Source organism: Elgaria multicarinata, chromosome 3 (genome assembly GCF_023053635.1).
Source record: "Elgaria multicarinata webbii isolate HBS135686 ecotype San Diego chromosome 3, rElgMul1.1.pri, whole genome shotgun sequence".
NCBI classification, from domain to species: Eukaryota; Metazoa; Chordata; class Lepidosauria; order Squamata; family Anguidae; genus Elgaria; species Elgaria multicarinata.
In genome coordinates, this window is record NC_086173.1 from 116,212,260 (window position 1) to 116,236,749 (window position 24,490).

At 45.5% G+C, this 24,490-nt stretch overlaps 1 protein-coding gene across 1 annotated transcript in view; it reads left to right on the forward strand.

Annotated features, from left to right (window-relative positions):
• The window catches only part of NCKIPSD (NCK interacting protein with SH3 domain), a 112,808-nt gene that overhangs the window by 56,384 nt on the left and 31,934 nt on the right, over nucleotides 1-24,490 (forward strand). The window contains exons 5-6 of the mRNA XM_063121358.1: nucleotides 4,407-5,005; nucleotides 23,524-23,694. Of these exons, the coding sequence (XP_062977428.1) occupies nucleotides 4,407-5,005; nucleotides 23,524-23,694 (770 nt within the window). The remainder of the gene's footprint in view (nucleotides 1-4,406; nucleotides 5,006-23,523; nucleotides 23,695-24,490) is intronic.

Below are 24,490 nucleotides of genomic sequence, written 5' to 3' on the forward strand. Positions count from 1 at the left end.
GTTGAAGACAATGTGGAGTTAAAGGAGGAGACGGCTGAGTCCAAGGAGACGGCTGTGAAGACAGAAGGAAGAGAGGAGGCTAGAGACTGAGAGAAAGCCTCATAGTTGATAGAATGCAGGTCACGACAAGGGCGTGAAGCAGGACGTGAAGGAGGGGGATTGTGAGTAATATTGAAAGAGACTAGATGATGATCTGACAGAGGAAAGTCAACAGTAGAAAAGTCCAGGACAGAGCAGTTCCGGGTGAGGACAAGATCCAGACAGTGTCCAAGGGAATGTGTGGGTGCTTCAGAGCAGAGCTTGAGATCGTAAGAGGAAGATAAGGAGCGAAATCGTAGAGCTGCAGCATCGTGAGGGTCATCCACATGGATATTGAAGTCACCCAAGATCAGAGTAGGAGAGTTGTCAGAGAGGAGAAAGGACAGCCATGAGTCCAGATCAGAGAGAAATTTAGAGGATGAGCCAGGGGGGCGGTAGAGAACTGCAACCCGCAGTCGCAGCGGAGCGAAGAGTCTCACCACATGTGCCTCAAAGGAGGAGAAACAGTGTGAAGGTGGAATTGGAAGAGGCTGGAACTGGCACAAACTCGATAATAAAAGACCCACACCACCACCTCGACCCTCTGGGCGACTCGAGTGAGAGAAAGAGAGTCCTCCATGAGAGAGGGCAGCTGAGGTGGCGGTATCATGGGCAGGGAGCCAGGTTTCAGTTAGAGCAAGGAGGTGAAGGGGTCTGGAGAAAAACAAGTCCTGGATGACAGGGGCCTTGGAAGCAATAGAGCGACAGTTCCATAATGAACACGAGAAAGGCAGCTGGGAAGGGGGGAGGCACCGAATAGGAACTAAGTTGGGAGAGATGAAATTGGAGCGAGCCATAGGGACAGGTATGGGGAGAAAGGAATTAAAGGAAGAAATGAGGAGAGAGAAGGCAGGTAGGCAGGGAAGTAAGATAGGCGTGGGACGGGATTAACCAGAGCTGGTCTGGTCAAGAGCAGTAGCAGCAAGCAAGAAGGTAGGCACAGAGAAGTGCAGACAGATAGGGTGGGTTAAGGTAGTTGCATTGCCAGAGTAATAGCCCGACAGTGCAGGAGAACATGTCCTGAGCCGAGGTAGTGCAGACTGGTCCGGGGTTGGGGTTCTTCCTCTGAGGTGTTGTGTTTTAATCTCGTATCCTTAAAACTGAGGGGTGGGGAACTATTTGGGAATTAGAGCATTAAGACAGGAATCCTATTCATAATACGTACTTTGGGATAAATTCCATTGAACTCAGTGGGACTTGCTTCCAAGTAAAACATGTACAGGCTCAGGCTGGAATTTTCATGGTAGAGCACTGTAGTTGAAGTTGGGCATCCATATTCTCATGGCCAGCTTTGTTGACCCAATCCTGAAACCTACACTCATTAGTCATAAACGGCCCGACAACACATCTAGGAACAAGCACATGGGAGTCAACTGCTTCCAGAAAGCTTCTCTTTTTAGTTTGTTTTCTCTTCAGAGATAAATGGCTGTGAATACAAAGAAGGATAGAAGGAGCTGCTAACCTTCCAGATTCCAAATGATGCGTCCCTGGGGCATGGTGGAGAAAGTAAACAGAAGATAAGCCCACAGTACTAGGCCAAGCACAGATAAAGAAGCTGACTCAGACAATTACTGGGTCTCGGCTAGGCATGAAAGATAATACAAAAACAGCCCCACTGTTTGTAAAACTGAACAGGAGCCTTCAGGTGTGAAAATCAAAGTACTGGATTACGCACAGGTACCGAGAGGTCATTGAACTCTAGACTGCAGTTGGTTTCTTTTCTTTTAAAGGTTAGAGTCATGCTGGAGATGAGCTGCAAAGTTGACATGCTGCATCAGCCCTGGTCTCCTGGGGGAATTTTATACTCACCCAAGGTGACCAAGCAAATGGTAATTTGAAAGCTAGGTTTAAGGAAAACAAACCATTGTTAAAGCATCATGTCTTTGGAGAGAAGAAACAGAGTCGTTGTAGAGAGCTCCATAAGGGAAGCCATGCATTACTTCAGTCCTCTTGTGTGTAGCAAAGAGATCAGTAGCATAGAGGTTTCCAGGTTCCCTTTAACTATTTCTTTTTTCTTTTTGGTGGTAAAGGCAAGTTTCTGGGGCTCAGCTACTGTGAGCTTTGTGTGCCTTGTGCTAGATGATTCATGAGCAATTAGAGAAAAAATGCTTTGGAAATGGGAACTAAATCTTTTCCCTTTGGGCTCCTAAGAAGACTGGTGACTAAAGTGAGGGTGATAAAGTTAATCAAGTATTAGAATCAGTATTGTTGCCATTTGAATGTACGGCTTCTTTTCTTCTGCAGATAAGGCTCTCAAGTTGTTTATCTGTGTCACTATTTACCATACATAATCTGCCTTGTCTTAACAGCGAAAGACTGGCTGAGAGGGATCTGTAGTGTCCTATTTTTGGGGGGAAGATAAGGAATAAAACTCAGGGAAGGCAACACAGGCAGAATCTTAAGTAAGGCAGCCCAGCAGTTAGACTGTGAATGCAAATAAACTCTGCTTACCTTGAGTATTTGGTTCAGGTAGGTATGATTTTACTGAAGCAAAATAGCATGGCAAGGAGAGAAACAATGTGCCACAAGCTCGCTGAACAGAATGGCTTGTGTGAGTCTGATTCATTAATTGGTGATTTATTGGACACAAGCTGCTTCCATTATCTTTAGAGGAGAAGGCAACTGATTAATACCACTACTTTAACAATTCCGGCCATGGAAATTTAGATATTTGGAGCTAATTGCGGTTTAATGCAATGCTAGAGAGCAGAGATGAATGGGGATTGTGGCATATTGGCAGGCAAGGCTCCCTCGTAAGGAACAAGGAGCTGAGAAGGTTGGAGACAGTTGTTCCCCATGATTATTTATTTATTTATTTATTTATTACATTTATATGCCACCCCATAGCCGAAGGTCTCTGGGCGGTTTACAAAGATTAAAAGACTCAGTATTAAAAATCAATATACAAAATTTAAAAACATAAAAACAACTAACATTTAAAACTGTTTTTAAACACACAGCCAGACCAACCAATGCTAGTTCTTTGTGATCACACAAAGATCTTCCAAGACATACTCTCTTCTTCGAAGGAAGATTTTAGGAAACGTCATTAACTTTCAAAGCTCATCTGTGCATCGATCAAGTTTAGAGACCTCTCCGTGTCTTAAAATGCATGAATAGGCTCCACAGTTCACTGTGTAATCACAGATTATGGAATGAATGAGCGTCCCAGATGATGCTCTCATTAAGTTAATGCAAAATCTCACTTAGACATAGGAGAAGATACTGGTTTGGGACCGCTCCATACTATTGCTGGGCATGCTCCCTCCATCTCAATTGTGAATGGACTCAGCGAACTAAAACAAATGCATTTGTTTTCCAAATTAACTGGAGAAATAATCTTATTTTTGAGCCAGTTCAAAGTTTGAGCCCCATTGCCCTACTGATGACAGCATTGAGAGTGCATTAAGGCCTAGTCACTTTAGCCCCAGCCTTCAACCCAGTGCTGTTCCCTTCCCTCAAAACATGCCTGCATTGCTGCCACCACAGGAGGGAGGCTGGTTCTAGAGCTTCTCTTATGCCTAAACTCACTGCCAGAGCAGTGTTTCAAGCACCAGGTCCCATGGGAAATGTAACTTCCAGGACTCTCAAATTGTTAAGTAGCTCTCTTGGGAATAATGGAGGCTTTTGAGCCAATGGTCACCCACATCATTACTCCCATTCCCAAATAGGAGGAAGCAGTAGGGAGGAAATGGGTTTCTAAGGGGCTTTGAAGGTCCAAACTGGGAGAGTTTGATTATTGACCCTAATAAAACTGGTAAATTTAGCACCATTGTTGTTAAAAACTAAGCAACATTCCGAAATTCCCCAGAGGAGGAAGATGTTTGAACGAAACCGATTGTCCCCCAAGAATGATCTCTGGCTCTGGATGATCTCTACCATATGCTGCTTTGGCACATCAAAGTAACTGCAGTGAGAAAAAGGGGACACTTGAGGAACAGCCAATTTGCTTCTCTTTTACTTTCACATTATTCAAAAATAATAGCTGTACGCTTAAAATGAAAAAAAAATATTGCTTAATCCTTTGGGGAAAACATCCTTTCCAACCCCGAGTTAATATTATTCTATCAAAAGAGTGAGATCTTTGAAGAAAATTCATCTCTGTAGAACAGCCTTTTCTCTCTTGCTGTAAAGAGGTTAGTGCTCAGGAATGCTCCAGAGGCAGTTAATACAATTTTGCTTTCAGATAAGCGAACCAGGAGGGTAGTTAAACTACTTTAGGAACAATGCACAGGGAGCTTCTTAATGGACTCCGCTGCCCCAACTGGGTCCCCCTCCTCCTTTCCCTTTGAAGCTGTTGCTGAGACATTTTAATTGTTCCCTTTCAGGTGCGGTTGGAATCCCCTCTGGGTCGGTTTCTAGCGCCTCGTCTGTAAGCACAACTTCACTGGATACCTTGTACACGGGTTCGACCGAGTCGGGTCTCCCAACTGCTTCTCCCAGCCCTAGCAACACTCCTCCCCCTGTTCCCAGCAGAAGTGCCCATACGATGGTGTCACGCAGCTTAGATGTCAGCCCTGTACTGCCAAGGAAGCACGGGAGTGCAAGCAAGTCTCCCCAGTCCAAAAGGGCTGCCCCACCACCTCCCGCGCAGACGGAGGCTTCAGATGCCAATGGTGAGACGCGCATGCAAGCCAAGGAGGTTGCGCCAGTTGCTCCTGCAGGGTTAGGAGACGTCGACTCTCCTTGCCTGGAAGATAAGAAGTCCGCTGATTTGGAGGACGTGGAAGAGGAGTCTCCAGGCCTAGTAGTATCCATGCCAAAGACCATAGGTGCCGAGTTGATTGAGCTTGTCCGCAGGAACACAAATCTCAGTTATGAGCTCTCCCGGGTTGCCATAGGTGTGGTGATTGGCCACATTCAAACGTCCGTTCCTGCCACTAATAGCATCATGGAGCAGATTCTCATCTCACTGGTGGAAAGCAAGGTAAGGCGGAAATGCTCAGTTTTGTCTCTGTGATGTGTGTGTGTGTGTTACAGTTTCCTTTAATTAGGAAATGCTCTAAAGCTTGAGGAAAAAATCAAAAGCTCAGATAAATAAGCTTGCCATTCACATAGGATGGCAAGGCAACAAGTCAGAGAGGGGCATGGTGAGCATGGATAACGTAGATCTTTGTATGGTAGGAGTTCTGCTGGGTCTCCTCCGTCTTTCAATAACCATTTCAAGAGAAAAGAAGCAAATGTTCAGATGACATCAGACTACTAGCACAGAGAAGGTTCAAGTGATCGCAGTTAGCAACATTGGCACTTGTACATTTTACAATAAATGCTGGAGGGGGGGTTGTAGTTGAAGGGACATGAGCTAAAAAAACATTTTTTGTGGTTTACTTGTTGATGAACTCTTAGTTTTTAGAAGGCATGGCTGGGAGAAGGAGGAAGAGATAACGGAATGAGAGCTGAAGTGCTTTCAGTGACTTGTGTTGACATGGTTAATTGTCTCTCACACCTCTGAGGATGAGGCAAGTTCGCTATAGTGTATTTGTCATCCCTAAAATGGAACTGCCAAGGAGGCAATCCTAATTCCTTTTTCATCCAATGGTTTTGTTCATAGTTAGTTTCCAAATCCCTTTTCAACTCATGATGCATCATCTTCAGGCCACTGAATCCCGCTGTGTTACATTCACATTGAGTAATCTGTGCATTTATAATGGCCACTAAAAGAAGAGTCAGTCAAGTTAACTGGCTTTAGGTATGAAAAAACCAATGCAGCTTCTTTCTGTTATACACTAGTGGTAAAGAGAGAGCTTCCAACCCACTCCCTAATATGAAACCTTATTGCTGCTGGCAAGATTACACCAAAGTGTCCAGAGAAGTATTCAGATATAGAAAGCTGTTGTTTGTTCAAAATTCAGATCAAATCTTAATCCAGTTAGCTGTCCATAGTGAATAAAATCACTATAACCAATAGCAGAATTTCATATTTCTGAGACCATGTGACCTGCAGGGTAATTGCTTTTTCAACTTGATAAAGGTGCTGTATCAACCCTCAGCCTAGATTTCAGCAAAAACCTCTATCCAATTCATGCTGCAGCCGTTGCTCTCCCCCATTCTCCCCACCACCACCAACAACAACCCGTCTACAATTTGGCTTAAACCATGCGTTTCTGATCTGTGTCCTGTGGCTTGGACCCAAACTAAGCAGCTAAAATACTTTGAGCTGACCATATCCTGATAAAACAGGTTTCCACTACCAAAACTAATTTGTAATTTGAAGGCTGAGATGTGTGAAACCTGTGTACTAACTCCTCATGTGAAGTTAAAGTTAAAACGTCCAACTTTTCTTGTGACTCTGGCCCAATTCAGGAAAATAGCTCTGTGACTCCCCCCGCCCCCGGTTTGAAAGTCTGTGGAAAAAAATGAACATTTGTATCTTCACCAAGGCTCATGTTGATGGAAAGGATCAGCAAGCCATCATCCAGTTCTGCTGGTCCAAGGCACAATCTACCTCAGACAGTCTAGCCAACCTAATCCAGACCATAGTTTGATCCAAACAAGTGCAAAGAGGCTGTACCATGCTAAGGTGCGTGCAGGATAGGTAACTCAAGGTGATCCAGCAAGTTAACCAAGTTAACATCTTTACTTAACAGCAATATTTTACCTCAGCCGCAACTTTAGAAGTAAAGTACTTCGCTTCAGTGTTCTCCATACGATTAATCCAGTGGGGTGTAAGCCTAGTTGGCCCCCTGTTTGAGACTGAGTTGGTAGTGTAAGTCAGTGCAGAAGTAAATTACGTTACTGATGGAGTAAAGAACTGCTGTTTGAGAGCATAAGCGTGAACAAACCCTGTGCTATCCAGGGGTAGGCAAATCATTTGGTCATCTGAGGAGGCATGAGCAGCCTCTCCATCATGATAAAAGGAGTCAAAGGTCAATACCTGGTACTGGGCACCTGTACTTAAAAAGACAAAGATGTTTTTTTCTGACTACACATGTTGGGAAGCCATAATTGGTTGGTGCTGCCTAGTTTACGTGCTGTATACATATGGACCAAAAAACTGTTCATGTATTGAAGGTCTTAAATCAGCAGTTTGCCCGGTGCAGTAGCTTAACATTTCTTATAGAGCCACTATGGTAGAACTTATCAAATAATGTGCCAAATGAGATCCTTTCTGGACTTGCCCACATTAGCAGGCTAGGACATATGGATGAATGCATGATTGCCACATTTAAATCAAATGTGCAGGAGCACACAGCTGTTTGCTCACCACATAGGCAGTTCACAGAGTTCAGCCTGCCCGTCATGATAAGGAACTATGTTAAGTCGCCCAATGGGGCAATGTGTCAAAAGAAGATTTAGAGAAGAAAATGGAAGCCCAAAGCCTGTGGGAAAGGTAGCTTGGTCTTATTCTATTGGCGTCCCTGTGGAATGCTGGTCCAACTGAAATTAGGTATGCATGTCTGCTACTTTGTTTTCTTTTCAGGCAAGCATTTCCTTGCCAATAACTAAATCTCAGCCACTGTTTTATTGATGTTCCTGTTTTAGTTTTGTTTTTGTTTTTTTAATTGTATTTTAATTTTTTGTGCACTGATTCAATATCTTTTGATGCAGAGCAGTTTATAAAATCTGTAATAAATAAATAATAATTAAAATCTTTTTAAGTAGTCTCTCCTATGTTAGAGAGAACCTGCATTACCTTTGGCTAGTTCTTCTTCGTGGTCTCTATGCATCACACATATGGGCTTTGCGCCTGCGCAGAGACCAGACCGGAACCTACTATAGCTGAGTGGAACGTTTTTGGCGGGAACCCCTCCCCCACGCTACCGCGCATGTCCATTGGGTTCCCGCCCTTACCTCAGTTCTTCGTCGTCCGCCATCGTGCATAGACCAGCTTAACCGAACCTCTAGCGTTTTCTAGTTAACTTACTCATTTCTTTCTTCAATCTCTTCATTCTTCATTCTCTTCCTAATTCTTCTTTCTTTTCTATATAAAAAAAAAAAAAAAAATTTAATTGTAGATAGTTTTCTCTCAGCGACTTCGGTCGCCTGAGGCCCGTATGGCAACGAAAGCCCCGTTTAGGAAGTGTGTACGGTGTGGAGCGAAACTTCCTCCAACGGACGGGCACTCCCTTTGTCTCGTTTGTTTGGGAGAAGGACACGTGGTGGAAGCCTGCCACCACTGTATGTCGTTCACAAAACAAACTAGGAAGCATAGAGCCGACAGACTTCGCTCTATATTGTGGGAGAAAGCTCTCAAGGCTACTGAGGCTCCCAGTATGGAAAAAACGGCAGTTGGTAAGTCCGTTACTGAAAAAACGGCAATCCGTAAGTCCGTTACCGACAAACCAGCAGACCGCAGCACTGAGGTGCAAGCCAGAGTTCATAGGGCACAGATACCCCTCACACCTGGCCGGTCTTTGACGAGTTCTATGGCAAAGAAGATTTCAAAGAAAGCCAGAACTCCTCAGCCTTCTTCTGAGCTGGAGAAGAAGAAGAAGAAGAAGAAAAAGAGGGACGCTGAGAGATCCACCCTAGCGTCTCCTCGAGCGCCTGAGGCGGTTAGGAGTCATTCTACTCCTCCCATTGCTCCGATCGCTTCGATGTCGAGGCCTCCCTCGGCATCGAGATCTCAGTCGGTGCCGATGGCCACGGTACCGACGCGCTCGCTCAGTCTTTCGGAGGGCGAAATAAGAGATTCTGCGTCAGCGGCTTCTTTTCAACAGCCTACAAGGCCTCAGACTTTGCAGGGATTGATCCCAATTCAACCGTCGCCAAGACTTACACCTCGCCGTGAATGGGATGGAGCTTCCAGATACTCCGATCCTCACGTGGGATACGAAGACTATGAATGGGAGCGATACCGTCCACAGCACTACCTTCCGGATCGAGAGAGTCCCCGGGAAGGTTACTACGCGCAACCGCCACCTATGACAAGGATGTGCCGATTGCCATTACCTGCATCGCCTGACCATCAGGCATCAAGGGTGTCTACTCCTCGACACCGTATGCAACCTTCGGCATCGACCGAGGCAGTTCCCACGGTACCAACAGACCAACTTCAGTTACAAGTGGTTACTATGTCTTCTCCTGAGCAAGACTACCCGTCAGACTCGGAATCGAGGGTGTCTGCAACTCCAACGATGCCCTCGCCGGAGGATGAGGTTCACGAGAACGACCCTTCCTCTCCGTCGGACGATATGGTCAGGTTCTCTGACCATATGCTTAGGATGTCACAGGCGTTAGGACTAGATATCCATCAAACGGATGAATCGGTTGTGGATCCCATTTATGATGTGTTCCAAGCTACTACCAATCAAAGACTGGCTATCCCCATTCCACATGCATTAAAGCAAACTGCCCAAGAGTCTTGGAAGACACCTGCTGTGACTCAGGCTACATCTAAAAGATTAGAGACTCTTTATCGAGTCCAGGAGGAAGGCGCAAAATTTTTGGTTCAACATCCAAAGCCTAACTCCATAGTGGTTGAGTCAGCCCAAGGACAATCTCAAAAGGCTCATTCGGCACCGGTGGATAGGGAAGGGAGGAAATTAGACCAGACTGGCAGAAGGATTTATTCCTCTTCTTCCCTAGGCATTAGAGCGTCATCATACGAAGCGACGATGGCGAGGTACCAGCTTTTCTTATGGGAAAAGATGGGTTCATTATGCGAACACCTCCCGGAGGACAAGAAGGAACTGGCGAGGGTATTTCAAAATGAGGCTTCAGCCATCGCCAGGCAGCAGTTATCCACGGCTCGACACCAAGTGGACTGCCATTCGAAGTCCATGATGGGCGCAATATCTCTAAGGAGACACGCGTGGCTCAGATCGGCTAATCTGAGCCATGAGACCAAGTGGAGGATAGAAAGTATGCCATTCGATGGCGAGGGACTTTTTCATTCTAACACCGATGAAACACTGGATTCCATCTACAAAGCCAGAACAACGGCTAAAAAGATGGGATTCACTGCTCCTCCACCTCAGTACAAGCCAAAGAGATGGATGAGACCGTTAATGCAACAGCACCAGCAATACCGGCCTCAGTACCAGCCTCAACTTCGGCAGCAGCAACAGCAGTTGCAAAGGAAGAGGCCATACCAGGGCCGATATCAACAAGACAAGAGGCAACCTGACTTTTCTAAAAAGCAGCGTGTTTGACTCTTCGGCCCCAGATCCACCCCCTTTTGCGAACCGCCTAGCACCCCGTTACCATCTATGGGAGTCAATTACAACAGACTCCTGGGTGCTCACTATCATCAACTCGGGCTATGCCATCAAGCTCGATGCCCTTCCTCCTTTTTCCGGCGTGAAAGTAACGATTCCATCCTCTCCTCTGCTGCTCGAGGTACAGACCTTGCTATCGAAAGGAGCCATCTCTCCTGTACCGGCAAAGGAACTCAATCAAGGATTTTTCTCTCGTTACTTCACGGTCCCGAAAAAAGATGGAGGTCTTCGACCGATCATGGACTTAAGACAACTGAACAAGTTCATCACCCCGAGGAAGTTCCGTATGACAACGGTTACTTCAATTCTGCAGCTTCTACAGAAAGGAGTTTGGTTTGCAGTGGTGGATCTGAAGGATGCGTACTTCCACATTTCCATCAGGAAGTCGCATCAAGCTTACCTTCGGTTTTCGATCGGAGCGTCCCAGTACCAGTTCACCGTTCTTCCGTTCGGATTGGCCACGGCGCCGAGGGTCTTCACGAAGGTTATGGCGGTGGTATGCGCCCACCTAAGGCAGAAAGGCATTTACGTGTATCCGTACCTGGACGATTGGCTTCTCGTAGCGGACAGCAGCGAGGCGCTCCAGTCGGATATACTAACCACCCTCAACCTGTTGGACTCGTTGGGGCTGTGGGTCAACCACGAAAAGTCCATTTTGACCCCACAGCAGAGGTTGGACTTCATAGGAGTAACCCTATCCTCTCGAGACGGAAGAGCATACTTACCTTCAACCAGGGCGAACACTTTGCAGCAGTTAGCCATCGACATCGAGAGCCGGCGGAAAGTATCGGCTTGGACAGTCCAGAGACTATTAGGCCTGATGGCAGCCACTACGGCAGTCATCAGGTTTGCAAGACTCAGAATGAGGGTATTGCAGGCCTGGTTTTTAAGAACTTTCGATCTCAGGCTCAATGCTCGACGAACTTACCTTTCGTTACCGAAGCAAGTCAGGGCATCGCTGAAATGGTGGTTCTCGATGTCGACTCTTCTCGAAGGCGTTCCATTCCAACAACAGGCGCCTTCGGTAACGATCACGACGGATGCATCCTTAGAAGGATGGGGAGCTCATTGCAACTCCCTTACTGCTCAAGGTCGTTGGCCTCGATCCCAGAGAGAACAGCACATCAATCACCTCGAACTCATGGCTGTAGAAAATGCAATAAGAGCATTTGCACAGTTGATCGAGGGCAAGAATGTCTTGATCGCGACGGACAATACTACCGTGGTGGCATACATCAACAGGCAGGGTGGAACAAGATCACACCCTCTGAACCGGTCTGCACTCAGGATATGGAACTGGTGCATAAAGAGAAGGACTTACCTGACGGCGATCCATGTAGCCGGCAAGGACAACGTTATTGCGGACTCCCTCAGCAGGTCCTTCCCTGTCGACCACGAGTGGGAACTCGACGCCGAGGTGCGGGAAAGCCTTTTTCTATACTGGGGCCACCCTTCTGTCGATGTCTTCGCTACCGAAGACAACGCAATTTGCGCCAAGTATTGCAGCAGGGCAGGAAGAGGAAAGCACTCTCTAGGAGACGCCTTCACAACGACTTGGAGAAGAAATCTCCTGTACATGTTTCCTCCCTTCCCACTATTGACAAGGGTGCTAGCCAAGATCCAGAGGGACAACTCCAACTGCATCCTGATCACGCCGTGGTGGCCTCGACAGACGTGGTTCTCTCACGCTCTTCGGTTATCGAAGGGGAATTACATCAGGCTCCCGTCGACACCGAAGCTCCTGTCTCGACACCAGGGCAAGGTTCGACACGCAGATCTGTCGACCCTCAAGTTGACTGCATGGAGGATAGCAACCACTTCTCTTCTGGGATCAGAGTTTTGACTGTGGACCACATTATATTAGCAGCACTAAAGCCTTCCACAAGAAAGGCTTATGCGGCAAAGTGGCAAAGATTTCAGAACTTTGCTTCAAAAGATGGTCAAATACCAGAATCTTGCCATTTGTCTTTCATCCTCAATTATTTATTGACACTCTTCCAGCAAGGACTTAAGCTCGCATCCATCAGGTTTCACCTTGCTGCGATTACATCTTTTCACCGGGGTATAGATGGTTTTACACCTTTTACCCATCCAACAACCAAGAAATTTTTGAAAGGTCTGAAGAACACGATACCGACTGTGAAGAGTATCGTGCCGCCATGGAGCCTGTCAGTTGTGCTGCAAGCTCTGACACGCAAACCCTTCGAGCCTATGGTGTCGACAGACCTTAGGCTACTTACTTTAAAGACTGTCTTTCTAGTAGCCATTACATCGGCAAGACGGGCAAGTGAGCTTAAAGCTCTTAGGATAGATGTTCCATACACTATCTTTCATAAGGACAAGGTTGTGCTACGCACAGATCCAGCCTTCCTACCTAAGGTAGTGTCTACTTTTCATCTGTCCCAGCATATTACTTTGCCTGCTTTCTTCCCTAATCCAACTACACCTCTTGAGTCTTCCTTGCACACTCTTGATGTAAGAAGGGCTCTTGCTTTTTACAAAGACAGAACAGAGACTTTAAGGAAAACAAAGCAATTGTTTATTTGTTATGGTGAGCCTTCTAAGGGACTCCCTGTCTCTTGCCAGCGGTTGTCACGCTGGATAGTGGAGACAATAGAATTGGCCTACTCTATTTCTAAATTAGAGTTAGTGAAACCTGTGACGGCTCATTCCACCAGAGCTGTTTCAACATCGGTGGCCTTCACCAGAGGTGTTCCCTTGGCAGACGTCTGTAGAGCCGCAACGTGGTCCACTCCATCCACGTTTGTCAAGCACTACAGTTTGGACACCCGTGCGAGGCAGGACTGCTCATTTGGGAGGACAGTGCTTTCAGAGATCTTCAGATGATGCACCAACCCACCTCCAAAGGTATGTCAGCTTGCTACTTGCCCATATGTGTGATGCATAGAGACCACGAAGAAGAAATGCAGGTTGCTTACCTGTAACTGTAGTTCTTCGAGTGGTCATCTATGCATTCACACAACCCACCCACCATCCCCACTTGGTGGTGTGAGACTTAAAAATAACACTGTTATATTATGGAATGTACTTTATTTTATTACACTCATGTTTATGGGGGCACGATGTCGGACTCCTGTAAACTGAGGTAAGGGCGGGAACCCAATGGACATGCGCGGTAGCGTGGGGGAGGGGTTCCCGCCAAAAACGTTCCACTCAGCTATAGTAGGTTCCGGTCTGGTCTCTGCGCAGGCGCAAAGCCCATATGTGTGAATGCATAGATGACCACTCGAAGAACTACAGTTACAGGTAAGCAACCTGCATTTTCACCCCATCCCTGTCTCATTTAAGGATACACGTAACTTAAGAGACATACACTCTCCCTTTTTGAAAATCCTTCCACTACAGAGTACACGTTCTAGGATATCCTGGCAGACTATGTGCGACATCAGAGGTATTTGGTATATTTCTTTTCCCTTGATCCTTGTATTGCATGAACAGAGCAGCAAGGCAGACCTGAATGAAAAATACCACAAGCAATTCGTCCTTCAAAAGAGCACACTGGGAATAAGTTTGTGGTAATGGATTCTAAAATTGATTTAGTAAAGTAGTGCTTTGACTTTTAATTTAAAGTAGGAGGACAGAAGAAAGGATACAACTAATTAAAGAATCTAATATAAAGCTTGAAAAAGGGGTGAGAGATTTAGTAGAGAACAGAAGGAAGCTTTAATCAATGATGATGATATCTTATTCTAGTCGAGGGGGGGATCTTAGAAAAGGTTTCAGCTCTTTTTTTCCCCCAAACCTCATTTTGCCCAGAGAGGGCAGAGTTACAAGTTGTTGTGGTCTCTCAGAAGATATTCTAGGACTGCACAAGTTTGTTAAAAGATCCTCTAGACACTGTTTTACTAAAAAATTCACTGAGGACCATTTTAGCTCCCTTCCCCAAGACACCCTGTTGCCTATGCAAAAAAATCTTTGATGGGGAGGATCCTGAAGATGGGGACTCAGGCATAGCCAGAACAGTGCGGGAGCCACATTCCCAAGAGGCACCTCTGTGATGCAACCACATGGGATCACCTCGTGGCAAAGTAGCTACGTTTGCCTCATATGTGCAATATCTCTACCTCCCCCCTTTAAAGCAGTCTTGTAAAGCTTAGATAGAGCTTTAGAACTGTCTTGTAAAGTTCAGACGTTTACCAAGCTCTTGTGAGCACACTTAGGATGGTACGTGTCTGTGTTCACCACATCTGGATATTATATCAATGTGCAGAGGCAGGATGGAAGGCTGCCTAAGGGTTGCAGTATTTGCGGAAAGTGTGAATAGACTTTGAGATACTGGCCTCTCCTTATTGTTTGTCTTGACTCAAAGCCCCCCTGCTGAGATGCGAGACAATAAAGAGGTCTGCTGTGTAATCCACAAAGCTTTATTCAGCAAATAAACATCTCTTCACACCTGAAGGGAGTGAGAATGCTAGGAGCTTTCTTCTAAGCTTAGTTAGGCTAAACTAAGCTAGGCGGTTGCTCTTTCAACTAAAAGGGAGATTTTGCCATGCAGTTTAGGAGCTACTTTAGCTCAGGGAGGGGCTCTTTGGAGAAGTTTTTGGCGAGTGGCTAGCTTGGCAAACCCTCAACTCCTTCCACTTGACTCTGTGGTGGACTCTGGGATTTGTCAACTCCGAAGTGCCCTCCCACTCCAGAGACTGGGGGAGTTCCCAGAGACCAGGGGAGGATGGACTCTGAGTCATTAGCATTCTCTTCAATAAGTTCCTGGGAAGATTCCTCCTTGACCCCTGAAGTCTTGGAGGATATCCTCCCCCGCTTCCTGTCTTGTCTGGTAAATTTCTAGTCCTGCTTCTTCTGAGTCTGTCTGATTGATCTCCTGAAACCCCTTCCTCCACCCTAGGGAGAACAAGCCTGATCCTAACATTGTTTCATGTTAGTCCTTTTGCTTGCTTTCCCTTTCTCCATTTACTAGTCATTTGGAGTGTTATATCTGGCAAGCAGAGTAATAGTAATTACTCCTCCATACTCTCCCTGGAGATCCATTGCTTCCAAGGTCTTTGTGCTTTTCTGATGCTCAGAAGAGCTTGCTTCCTCTCCAGGCTGGCATAGGTGGCAGGACTAGGCCTTGAAATTCAGTTGACTGGAGTTCTTTGCTGTTTTGTGAAGTTGGGAAGTCACTTGCTGCAAGCAGCTAGCTTCAGTTCTGTGACATGTTAGTATGAAAGTTGCATGAAATATCTGTATTTAGAAAGACAGCTTTAATTTGCTTTTTCCACACAACTTTTAGATTTATGTGGTATCAGTTGGGTTGAGTTGAAAGTTACTACAGAATTTGCTTTTCTTGTGGGGGCCCATGCCCAATTCTTCTAATATGGGGACTTCATTTTAGAATGCTACTAGATGTTGCCTTCTGCGACAGTGAGGGAGCCAAACACAGACTAAATGAAGAACCACATGAAGAGGCACCCCTTACAAGGATTTAGGCTACCATCACTGGCTATGCGGATGTGCCTTGTCCTTAATTACGGGTTGCATTCAGTGAGGGATATTTCCTGCCCAATAAATCTGTGGGAAATGCTTGATTGATTGGCCTACAGATGGCAGGAATATCTGATAGGAAAGTTGGGTCAGTGTAATTAATCCATTAGTAGAAGCCAAGAAAGCCTTCTTCCTATCTGACATTGCTGAACATCCGTAAGCGGTGCACTTGCCTCTGTTGCTGCGTAAAAGAGGACTTCTCGATAACAGGATTATAACTCCAGAAAGGGGGGGGGGGGACACATCCAGTAATTACTACATACTCAGCCAAGGAGCTGATCTTGCTCCTAAATGAAACACTAAGTTTTCAAAGGGACTACCCTAGAGAGTGGCTCGATAAATTGAATTAAGTGTCTGTCTCACTCTGCACTGTTAATCTGGGTTGGGGTCTCCTGGGGTGTGCTATTGAAATGATGGTCCCTTCTCTTACATTAATTGTTGGGTAGTACAAGGTTTATCATGTACTCATCAGCATAGCGCAACGTACAGTGTGTGTGTGTGTGTGTGTGTGTGTGTGTGTACATGTGCGTTCAAAGGGTATTTATTTATTTAATTAAATTAAATTAAAACACAATTTAATCCGCAACAATAATATGGGCCTAAGCCTCTTCCAACAGTAGGCCAGCATAACATGCCAAAGGCCTGCCTGAATGAAAACTTGTTTGCCTGCAGTCAGAAGGACACCAAAGAGGGAGCAACCTGGCCTCCCTCGGCAGGGAATTCTGGAGCCTGGGCACTGCGGCTGAGAACGCCCCGGTCTCGCATCCTCACCAAATATGCCTCAACTGGCTGTGGGATGAAGAGAAGAGCACCTACGCAAAGAAAACTAAAAGGATGATTGTCATTGTTTCTCTGGAGAAGCTAGCAAGGAAGGATCGAAGCAGAGCAGCTGTTGGCAGAATGCAGCCAAGTTTGCACACCAGAATTGGCATTCCATCTGTTAGTAGTGAGGCGAGAGAAGAGAAGTTCCCAAAATAATCACATTCCCGTCAATAGAAAAGGCATGATTGGATGTTTCCCGCATATAATTTTGCCCTCCAAATGCAGAGCGACAAACACAAATGAGCTCAAGGCAGATCTTTCACATATTGCATGATCTGGTCATTTAAGTTGTCTGATGCCTTCCGGAAGCCTAGTCTGGTTCCTGGAACCAACCTTATAGGGTGGCTGTACAACTGAAATAGCTGCCAGTTGCTTAATAAGAGCAGATCCTGACCCAGACTGTGTGAGTGAAAGAGACGGTGTTAGTGCTGAAATCGCATTAAGTCAGCACATGATACGTCAAGAAGTTAGCCGGATTAGAGAGCTTTGCTAATAGATTGATCTCATTCAAGTCCATTAGCAGCTTGGTGTGTGAGATGGAAAACCAGGGGAACGGAAGGGAGTAGATTTGAGTGTTTTGCAGTGAAAAGGAGCCTGGAAGTAATTGCAAAAAAAGAAAACAGTAGACTCTTTCCCCCCAACATTTTGTAGTCACAATTTTATTTCAGTTTTTTTAATCCCTTGCTGGCCTTGTGTTTCTATGTTCATGTGCATTAATGCTAGCAGCAGATCTTATAAAGAGCTGCTAGTGCAGACACAGTCTAGGTGCATGCTGATAAGTGAGACCTCGATGGATCAATTTTTGAAAAGTTAAGGAAGGTACAAAAAAGTGCCTAGCTCTCTCTTAATGCGTCTCGCAGCTTTTGTCCATGGCCTGTGCACTTATGGCAACATTGCCCAACCTAGTGCCCTCTGGGTGTTTTGAATTTCAAACCCCATCAGCCCCAGCCAGCAATGATGGTAGTTATAGTCTAAAACATCTAGTTATAGTCTAAAGCACCAGGTTGGGGAAAGGTAGGCTAGGATCAAGAACTCTGGGAGAGACGACTCATAAGTTGTATGAAAAAGTATAATTTATTAATAAAGCCCAACATTTCATCTGATTTAACCTTTTTTTTTTTTGTCTGACCCTTTTTAAAATAGTAGGCTGATTTATTATTATTATTATTATTATTATTATTATTATTATTATTATTTTATTCCTATGGATGGATACCTTTCAAATAACCTTTTAAAATGTTGCATTCTTGAAAAATAGTTACATGAATGTGCATGATTTTATCTTTTGTAATGCTTTTGAAGAAGAGTTGCCTTGAAATGTGTTGAGCATCATTAATTAATAATACTTTTTCAGTGCCTCTTGGAGGTCGTCCTACTTCTCCTGTTTGAGCGCCTTTCCTTCCTGGGAACTCTAGCATTTCAGCAGAGACCCTGAGAGAAAATACTTTTCTCCTGGAACCCCCCCTCCCCCCCTCCACGGTTATAGCAAGAAAGTAGGTGTGCAGGCTGTGTGGTCTTCTACACAATTCTCACAGTTGTCTCTATCACTGGGGGACCAGCATGAGCTGGAGTTTCGGATGCTCTTTCATATACTTTTGATAAATGTATTTGGAAAGGCAACAGTAAATCAAGCTTCACTTGATATTTGGCAAATAGCAGCAAACAGCAGAGCGGGGAGGTCTGAAATGTGCGTAAATGTTGGGACAGAATGTGAGCAAGAAGCTCTCTTGTGATTCTGCAGTAAAACCCCAGTATGTATAGGTTGTGGAGTGTCTTTTGTATTGGTTTTTCTACAAGCCTGTGCAAAAGACATACACTTAGAATGAAAGAATTATGGGCCCAGGAATTTGTTTTGAGTCCTGGAACTGAACAGAACGCGCAGTCCTTTCACACAAAAATCTACTCCTGATGACCCCAGGCTTTCTTCATTTTAGCGGTATAATTGACATCCCTGTGTAGAGGTGAGCCGTTTTGATGCTGTTACTGTTAAACAATTGGGAGGTGGAAATCCTTGCAGGTCTGCTGCAAATCACCCTGAGTTCTGCTTTCTGCCCACCCTTGTATAAACAAAGCAGTTAAAGGATCACCTTTTATGTCAGGGATGGGGACCTGGAGTCCTAATCCAGCCCTCCTGGCTTCCCCAAAGGGCCACACCTCTTTCTCTGGTCACGCCCCCTTCCCCCACCAATCATGTGAAGGTTTCCTGCCCATTGTGCAGGCTGGGGGGTGGAGTTTGGGGAGTTGTAGTCCAAGTGGTCAATGCCTCCCTTCGCCAAGGAAGGGTCCCAGCCTGTTTGAAGGAGGCAGTGGTAAGACCCACACTGAAAAAGCCCTCCTTGGCCCCCACTGTATTGGATAACTACCGGCCAGTCTCCAACATCCCATTTTTGGGCAAGGTATTGGAGCGTGTGGTGGCCTCCCAACTCCAGGGATTCCTGGATGAGACGGATTATCTAGATCCATTTCAATCTGGCTTCAGGCCTAGTTATGGGACAGAAACAGCTTTGTTCGCCTTGGTGGATGATCTTCGCCGGGAACTGGACAGGGGGAGTGTGTCCCTGCTGGTTCTGCTGGACCTCTCAGCAGCGTTCGATACCATCGACCATGGTATCTTTCTGGGCCGCCTTGCTGGGATGGGTCTTGGAGGCACTGTTTTACAGTGGCTCCATTCCTTCCTGGATGGACGGACCCAGAAGGTGGTACTGGGGGACTCCTGTTCGACTCCTTGGCCATTGGCCTGTGGAGTCCCTCAGGGCTCTGTTTTGTCCCCCATGCTATTTAACATATACATGAAACCGTTGGGAGAGGTTATCCGGAGTTGTGGGGTGCGGTGCCACCAGTATGCTGATGACACCCAACTCTACTACTCCTTTCCACCCAATTCCAAGGAAGCGGTTTCTGTGCTAAACCGGTGTTTGTTGGCAATAATGGATTGGATGAGGGTGAACAAATTGAAGCTTAATCCAGATAAGACAGAGGTGCTCCTGGTCCGTCGAAAGGCAGATCAGGGAATAGGGATTCAGCTTGTGTTGGATGGGGTTACACTCCCCCTGAAGACGCAGGTCCGCAGCTTGGGTGTACTTCTGGATTCAGCCCTGAGCCTGGATGCCCAGGTTTCGGCGGTGGCCAGGAGTGCATTTGCACAGTTAAAGCTAGTGCGCCAGCTGCGCCCGTTCCTAGAGATGTTGGACCTGGCCAGGGTGACACATGCCTTAGTTACATCCCGATTGGATTACTGTAATGCGCTCTACGTGGGGCTGCCTTTGAAGAGTGTTCGGAAACTCCAGCTGGTTCAAAGAGCTGCAGCCAGATTGTTGACCGGGGCTGGTTACAGGGAGCACACAACTCCCCTGTTAAAACAGATCCACTGGCTTCCAGTCTGTTTCCGGGCACAATTCAAAGTGCTGGTTATGACCTATAAAGCTCTATATGGTTCAGGTCCAGGTTATTTGAAAGAACGTATTCTCCCTTATGAGCCTGCCCGTGCTTTGAGATCTTCTGGAGAAGCCCTTCTTTCAGTCCCTCCTTCTTCACAGGCACGCTTGGTGGGAACATGGGAGAGGGCCTTCTCGGTGGCTGCTCCGGTGCTCTGGAACTCTCTTCCTGGGGAAGCTAGGCTGGCTCCCTCCTTGATGGGCTTTCGGAAGCAGGCTAAAACTTTTTTGTTCAAGCAGGCCTTTGGAGAATAATCCAGCCCTCCATGTATGTTAATGTCTTATAATTTTGTTGTGTATTTTTTTTAATTGTTTATGGTTTTGTTTCCCTCCCCCCCCCATGTATATTTTAAACTTTGTAAGGCCGCCTTGAGGCCCAGCATTGGGCAAAAGGCGGGATACAAATAAATATAATAATAATATAATAATAAATAACATATCTGGAGGGCACCAGGTTGGGTAAGGCTGGTATAGATATAACAGACCTTCCATTCATGATGCTCATTTCAAATGAATTTGGGTGAGTGCAGTGAGTGGGGATGGGGTGGGGGAGTTCTTACTGTCTCTAACTCAAAAAGGGCGCAAGGGCACTTCCGTATCTTCCTAGCTGGGCCGCTGGAGCTATGACGTCTTTTGCAAGCACAGATTAGTCATTCTGGTGTTTCATGTCTCCCAAGAAAACAAAAATGGAGAAGTGGATTCCAGTGCATCCTTAGCCAGAAGAGAGTAACAATGCCTCTAACACCCCCGCTGCAAATGCGAATTAATTTGTTTAATCAGGTTAATGACATAGCTAGGCAGGTGCAAAAACCCAACCATTCCTCCTTCCTTACAGGTGTGCTTGTGTCCAATGAACTGTGCCGTGTTGGTGCTTCAGCTCCCCGGGATGTGCACATCTTTGAGGAATACGATTTCCTGTGTACTGAATGAATTGTCTAATTGCTAACACTGTTTGCCTTCAGTTTCCCAGGACACCTGAGTAGAGCAGGCATTTCAGTTTTCAGATGCTTATGATGCTGTTCTCATAAGTGACACTAACTCCATTCAGCCTCTAGTGGCCATTCAGAGCTCAATGTGCTGTAGTGGTGACTTACAGCATAATATTAGGTTCGATCCAACCTTAGTCATGCGTAGATGGGACAGGTTAGTCATAGAATTATAGAATAGCAGAGTTGGAAGGGGCCTATAAGGCCATCGAGTCCAACCCTCTGCTCAATGCAGGAATCCCTGACAGATGGTTGTCCAGCTGCCTCTTGAAGGCCTCTAGTGTGGGAGAGCCCACAACCTCACCAGGCAACTGATTCCATTGTCGTACTGCTCTAACAGTCAGGAAGTTTTTCCTGATGTCCAGCCGGAATCTGGCTTCCTTTAACTTGAGCCCGTTATTCCGTGTCCTGCACTCTGGGAGGATCGAGAAGAGATCCTGGCCTTCCTCTGTGTGACAACCTTTCAAGTATTTGAAGAGTGCTATCATGTCTCCCCTCAATCTTCTCTTCTCCAGGCTAAGCATGCCCAGTTCTTTCAGTCTCTCTTCATAGGGCTTTGTTTCCAGACCCCTGATCATCCTGGTAGCCCTCCTCTGAACACGCTCCAGCTTGTCTGCGTCCTTTTTGAATCGTGGAGCCCAGAACTGGATGCAATACTCTAGATGAGGCCTAACCAGGGCCGAATAGAGAGGAACCAGTACCTCACGTGATTTGGAAGCTATACTTCTATTAATGCAGCCCAAAATAGCATTTGCCTTTCTTGCAGCCATATCGCACTGTTGGCTCATATTCAGCTTGCAATCTACCACAATTCCAAGATCCTTCTCATTTGTAGTATTGCTGAACCAAGTATCCCCCATCTTGTAACTGTGCCTTTGGTTTCTATTTCCTAAATGTAGAACTTGGCATTTATCCCTATTAAATTCCATTCTGTTGTTTTCAGCCCAGCACTCCAGCCTATCAAGATCACTTTGAAGTTTGTTTCTGTCTTCCAGGGTATTAGCTATCCCACCCAATTTTGTGTCATCTGCAAATTTGATCAGCGTTTACTGCACCTCCTCGTCCAAATCATTAATAAAAATGTTGAAGAGCACTGGGCCCAGGACTGAGCCCTGCGGCACCCCACTCGTTGCCTCTCCCCAGTTTGAAAAGGTTCCATTGATAAGTACTCTTTGAGTCCGATTCTGTAGCCAACTGTTGATCCACCTAATAGTTGTTCCATCTAGCCCACTTTTAGCTAGTTTGTTAATCAGAATATCATGGGGCACTTTGTCAAAAGCTTTGCTGAAGTCAAGATATATGACGTCCACAGCATTCATGACTAACTCAGTCCTGTTGATTGTGGCTTCGATGATCAGAAACCCCTGAACTCAAGGGTTTCCAGTCATCCATTGCAGTGCAGGAAGGGTGGCCTCCTCTTGCCCTGTGTTGTTCACTAGATGTTTTTTTTTTTGCCCATCTAGTGACAGTCTCCTGCCCTGCATTTTTTGCTAGATGGACTTTTTTGCCTAGCGACAGCACTTCAGAAGGAGAGGGACAAATATTCTGTTTCAGACAAATATTCTGTTCCTACAGTACAACATATTAAAGGCTCTCCTTTTGGGTTTACCTACCTTCTGAGAGCATATGAACAACAAAGTTGCCATATTGTGCCAGGTCATGGGTTTACTTAGCTCAGTAGTTCTCTTTAAAAGGCCAACTAGAGCACTATAGTAGGTGAATTACAGATGAGACGAGATAGGTGATTACCATCTGCATCTGATAATGAGGTACAAAGGCTTACGTAGTCTGGGGCCTGGGTTGCCCCATAGACCACCTTTTTCAGTACAAAACTATGTGCTCCCTTGGGTCATCTTCACTCAGAGGTGTGGAGGTCAGGGCCTTCTCAGTGGCAACATTCAGGCTACAAAACTCTCTGCACAGAGGCTCTTCTTGCCCCTTCTCTATTAGTTCTTAGATTCCAGATGGGCCCCATTTTATTTCAGATGGCGTTTGGGATCTATTGAATTCATGAATGAATAATTAGTGGTGCTTGTTTTAATTTGTTGTAAGATGTTTTGAGGTTCCATTTGGGTCAAAAACCAGGATAGAAATGTCTTAAATCATAAATATCAAAATCAAATACTGTCTGAACATTTGAAGATCCATTCCTGGCTACCATGGCTAATAGCCCATGATAAACCCATCCACCATGAATTTGTTTAATCTGTTTTAAAGCCACTTGGGCTGAAATCTGATATACACTTACCTGGGAGTAAGTTTCATTGAACTAAGTGGAACTTACTTTTGAGTAGTTTATGTATAGGATTGCACTGTAAGGTGCAGCAGTCAGGTCAAGATTTTAGAGACCCCACATAATGAGAAATCTACAAGTTGCTCAAAAAAAAAAAGTTGATGAACTGTATTTGCGTGCAGTGTACAACATTACAAATTAGGCACTGTAAAAGCTTTTGGCTACTTGAAGGTGAATTAAAGTTGAATACTAGAGCTTTTGCAATAATTGCTTACTGTTAAAGGGAGGCATTATTTTTGTTCTTGCAGGATCTGTGTTCTGGGCTGCCTTCTGGACAGATCTGTCATGATGAACAGAGGCTGAAGGTGATATTTGCAGATTTGGCCCGTCATAAAGATGACGCCCAGCAACGCAGTTGGGCCCTCTACGAAGATGAAAATGTCATTTGCTGTTATTTGGAGGAACTGCTTCGTATCCTGGTAACTTCCTGCTCTGGCTTTGGCAGGCTTGGAGTTTTCGTTAAGATTACTTGCTCAGTGTTTTGTGTAGTGGAAATATAAAACCAATAGCTTAATGTATAACTTGTGGGGTGGGTGCAATGGAAATTGAATGAATGCTATAGATTCGTTTCTGCTGTGCATGTGGTGTAATAACCCAGTCGTGATCCATTCCCACTCTAGAGCCCTGCACTATTAATACATTATGACATGGATGTGAATTGAAATATGAAATTGCCTAGCATTGTTTGTTTTGAGAGTGAAATTTAGAAGCACTTTAGTAAGGACTTTGCAGGTAGGAATTTTCATTAAGAGACCAACACTTTCAGAAGATGTATCTATTAGCAAACTGGGGAAAAGCCTTCCACAACAACTGTATCTCTCATATGTGGTATGTGAAGACTATTGTGGGGAGAGACACAGGGTTTCCCTCCCCCAATTTCCCCACCCCCACCCAGAAGGCTTGAAATGAAAAACATGGACGTTTGCCTGGGGGTGGGCAACCTCTTATGAGCTATTTTTACTTCCAGAATGATGAGTAATATACTTGTTAGTATTGTTTTACAACACTACTTTAACAGTTGATTTGCGCTGCTGCAAACCTTTGATTCAGACTCCAAAGATAGTGATGATAGTGATGATACTGCATTTGACAGGATTCCTAAACAATCAACACTCTAAAGACTTGATGTTGGATGTTGTAGAATACAAAGCATCCTCAGGGTTTGATCCAATCCAAGAGTCTTGAGTTTAAAGAACTATCCATATGTATTGCTTC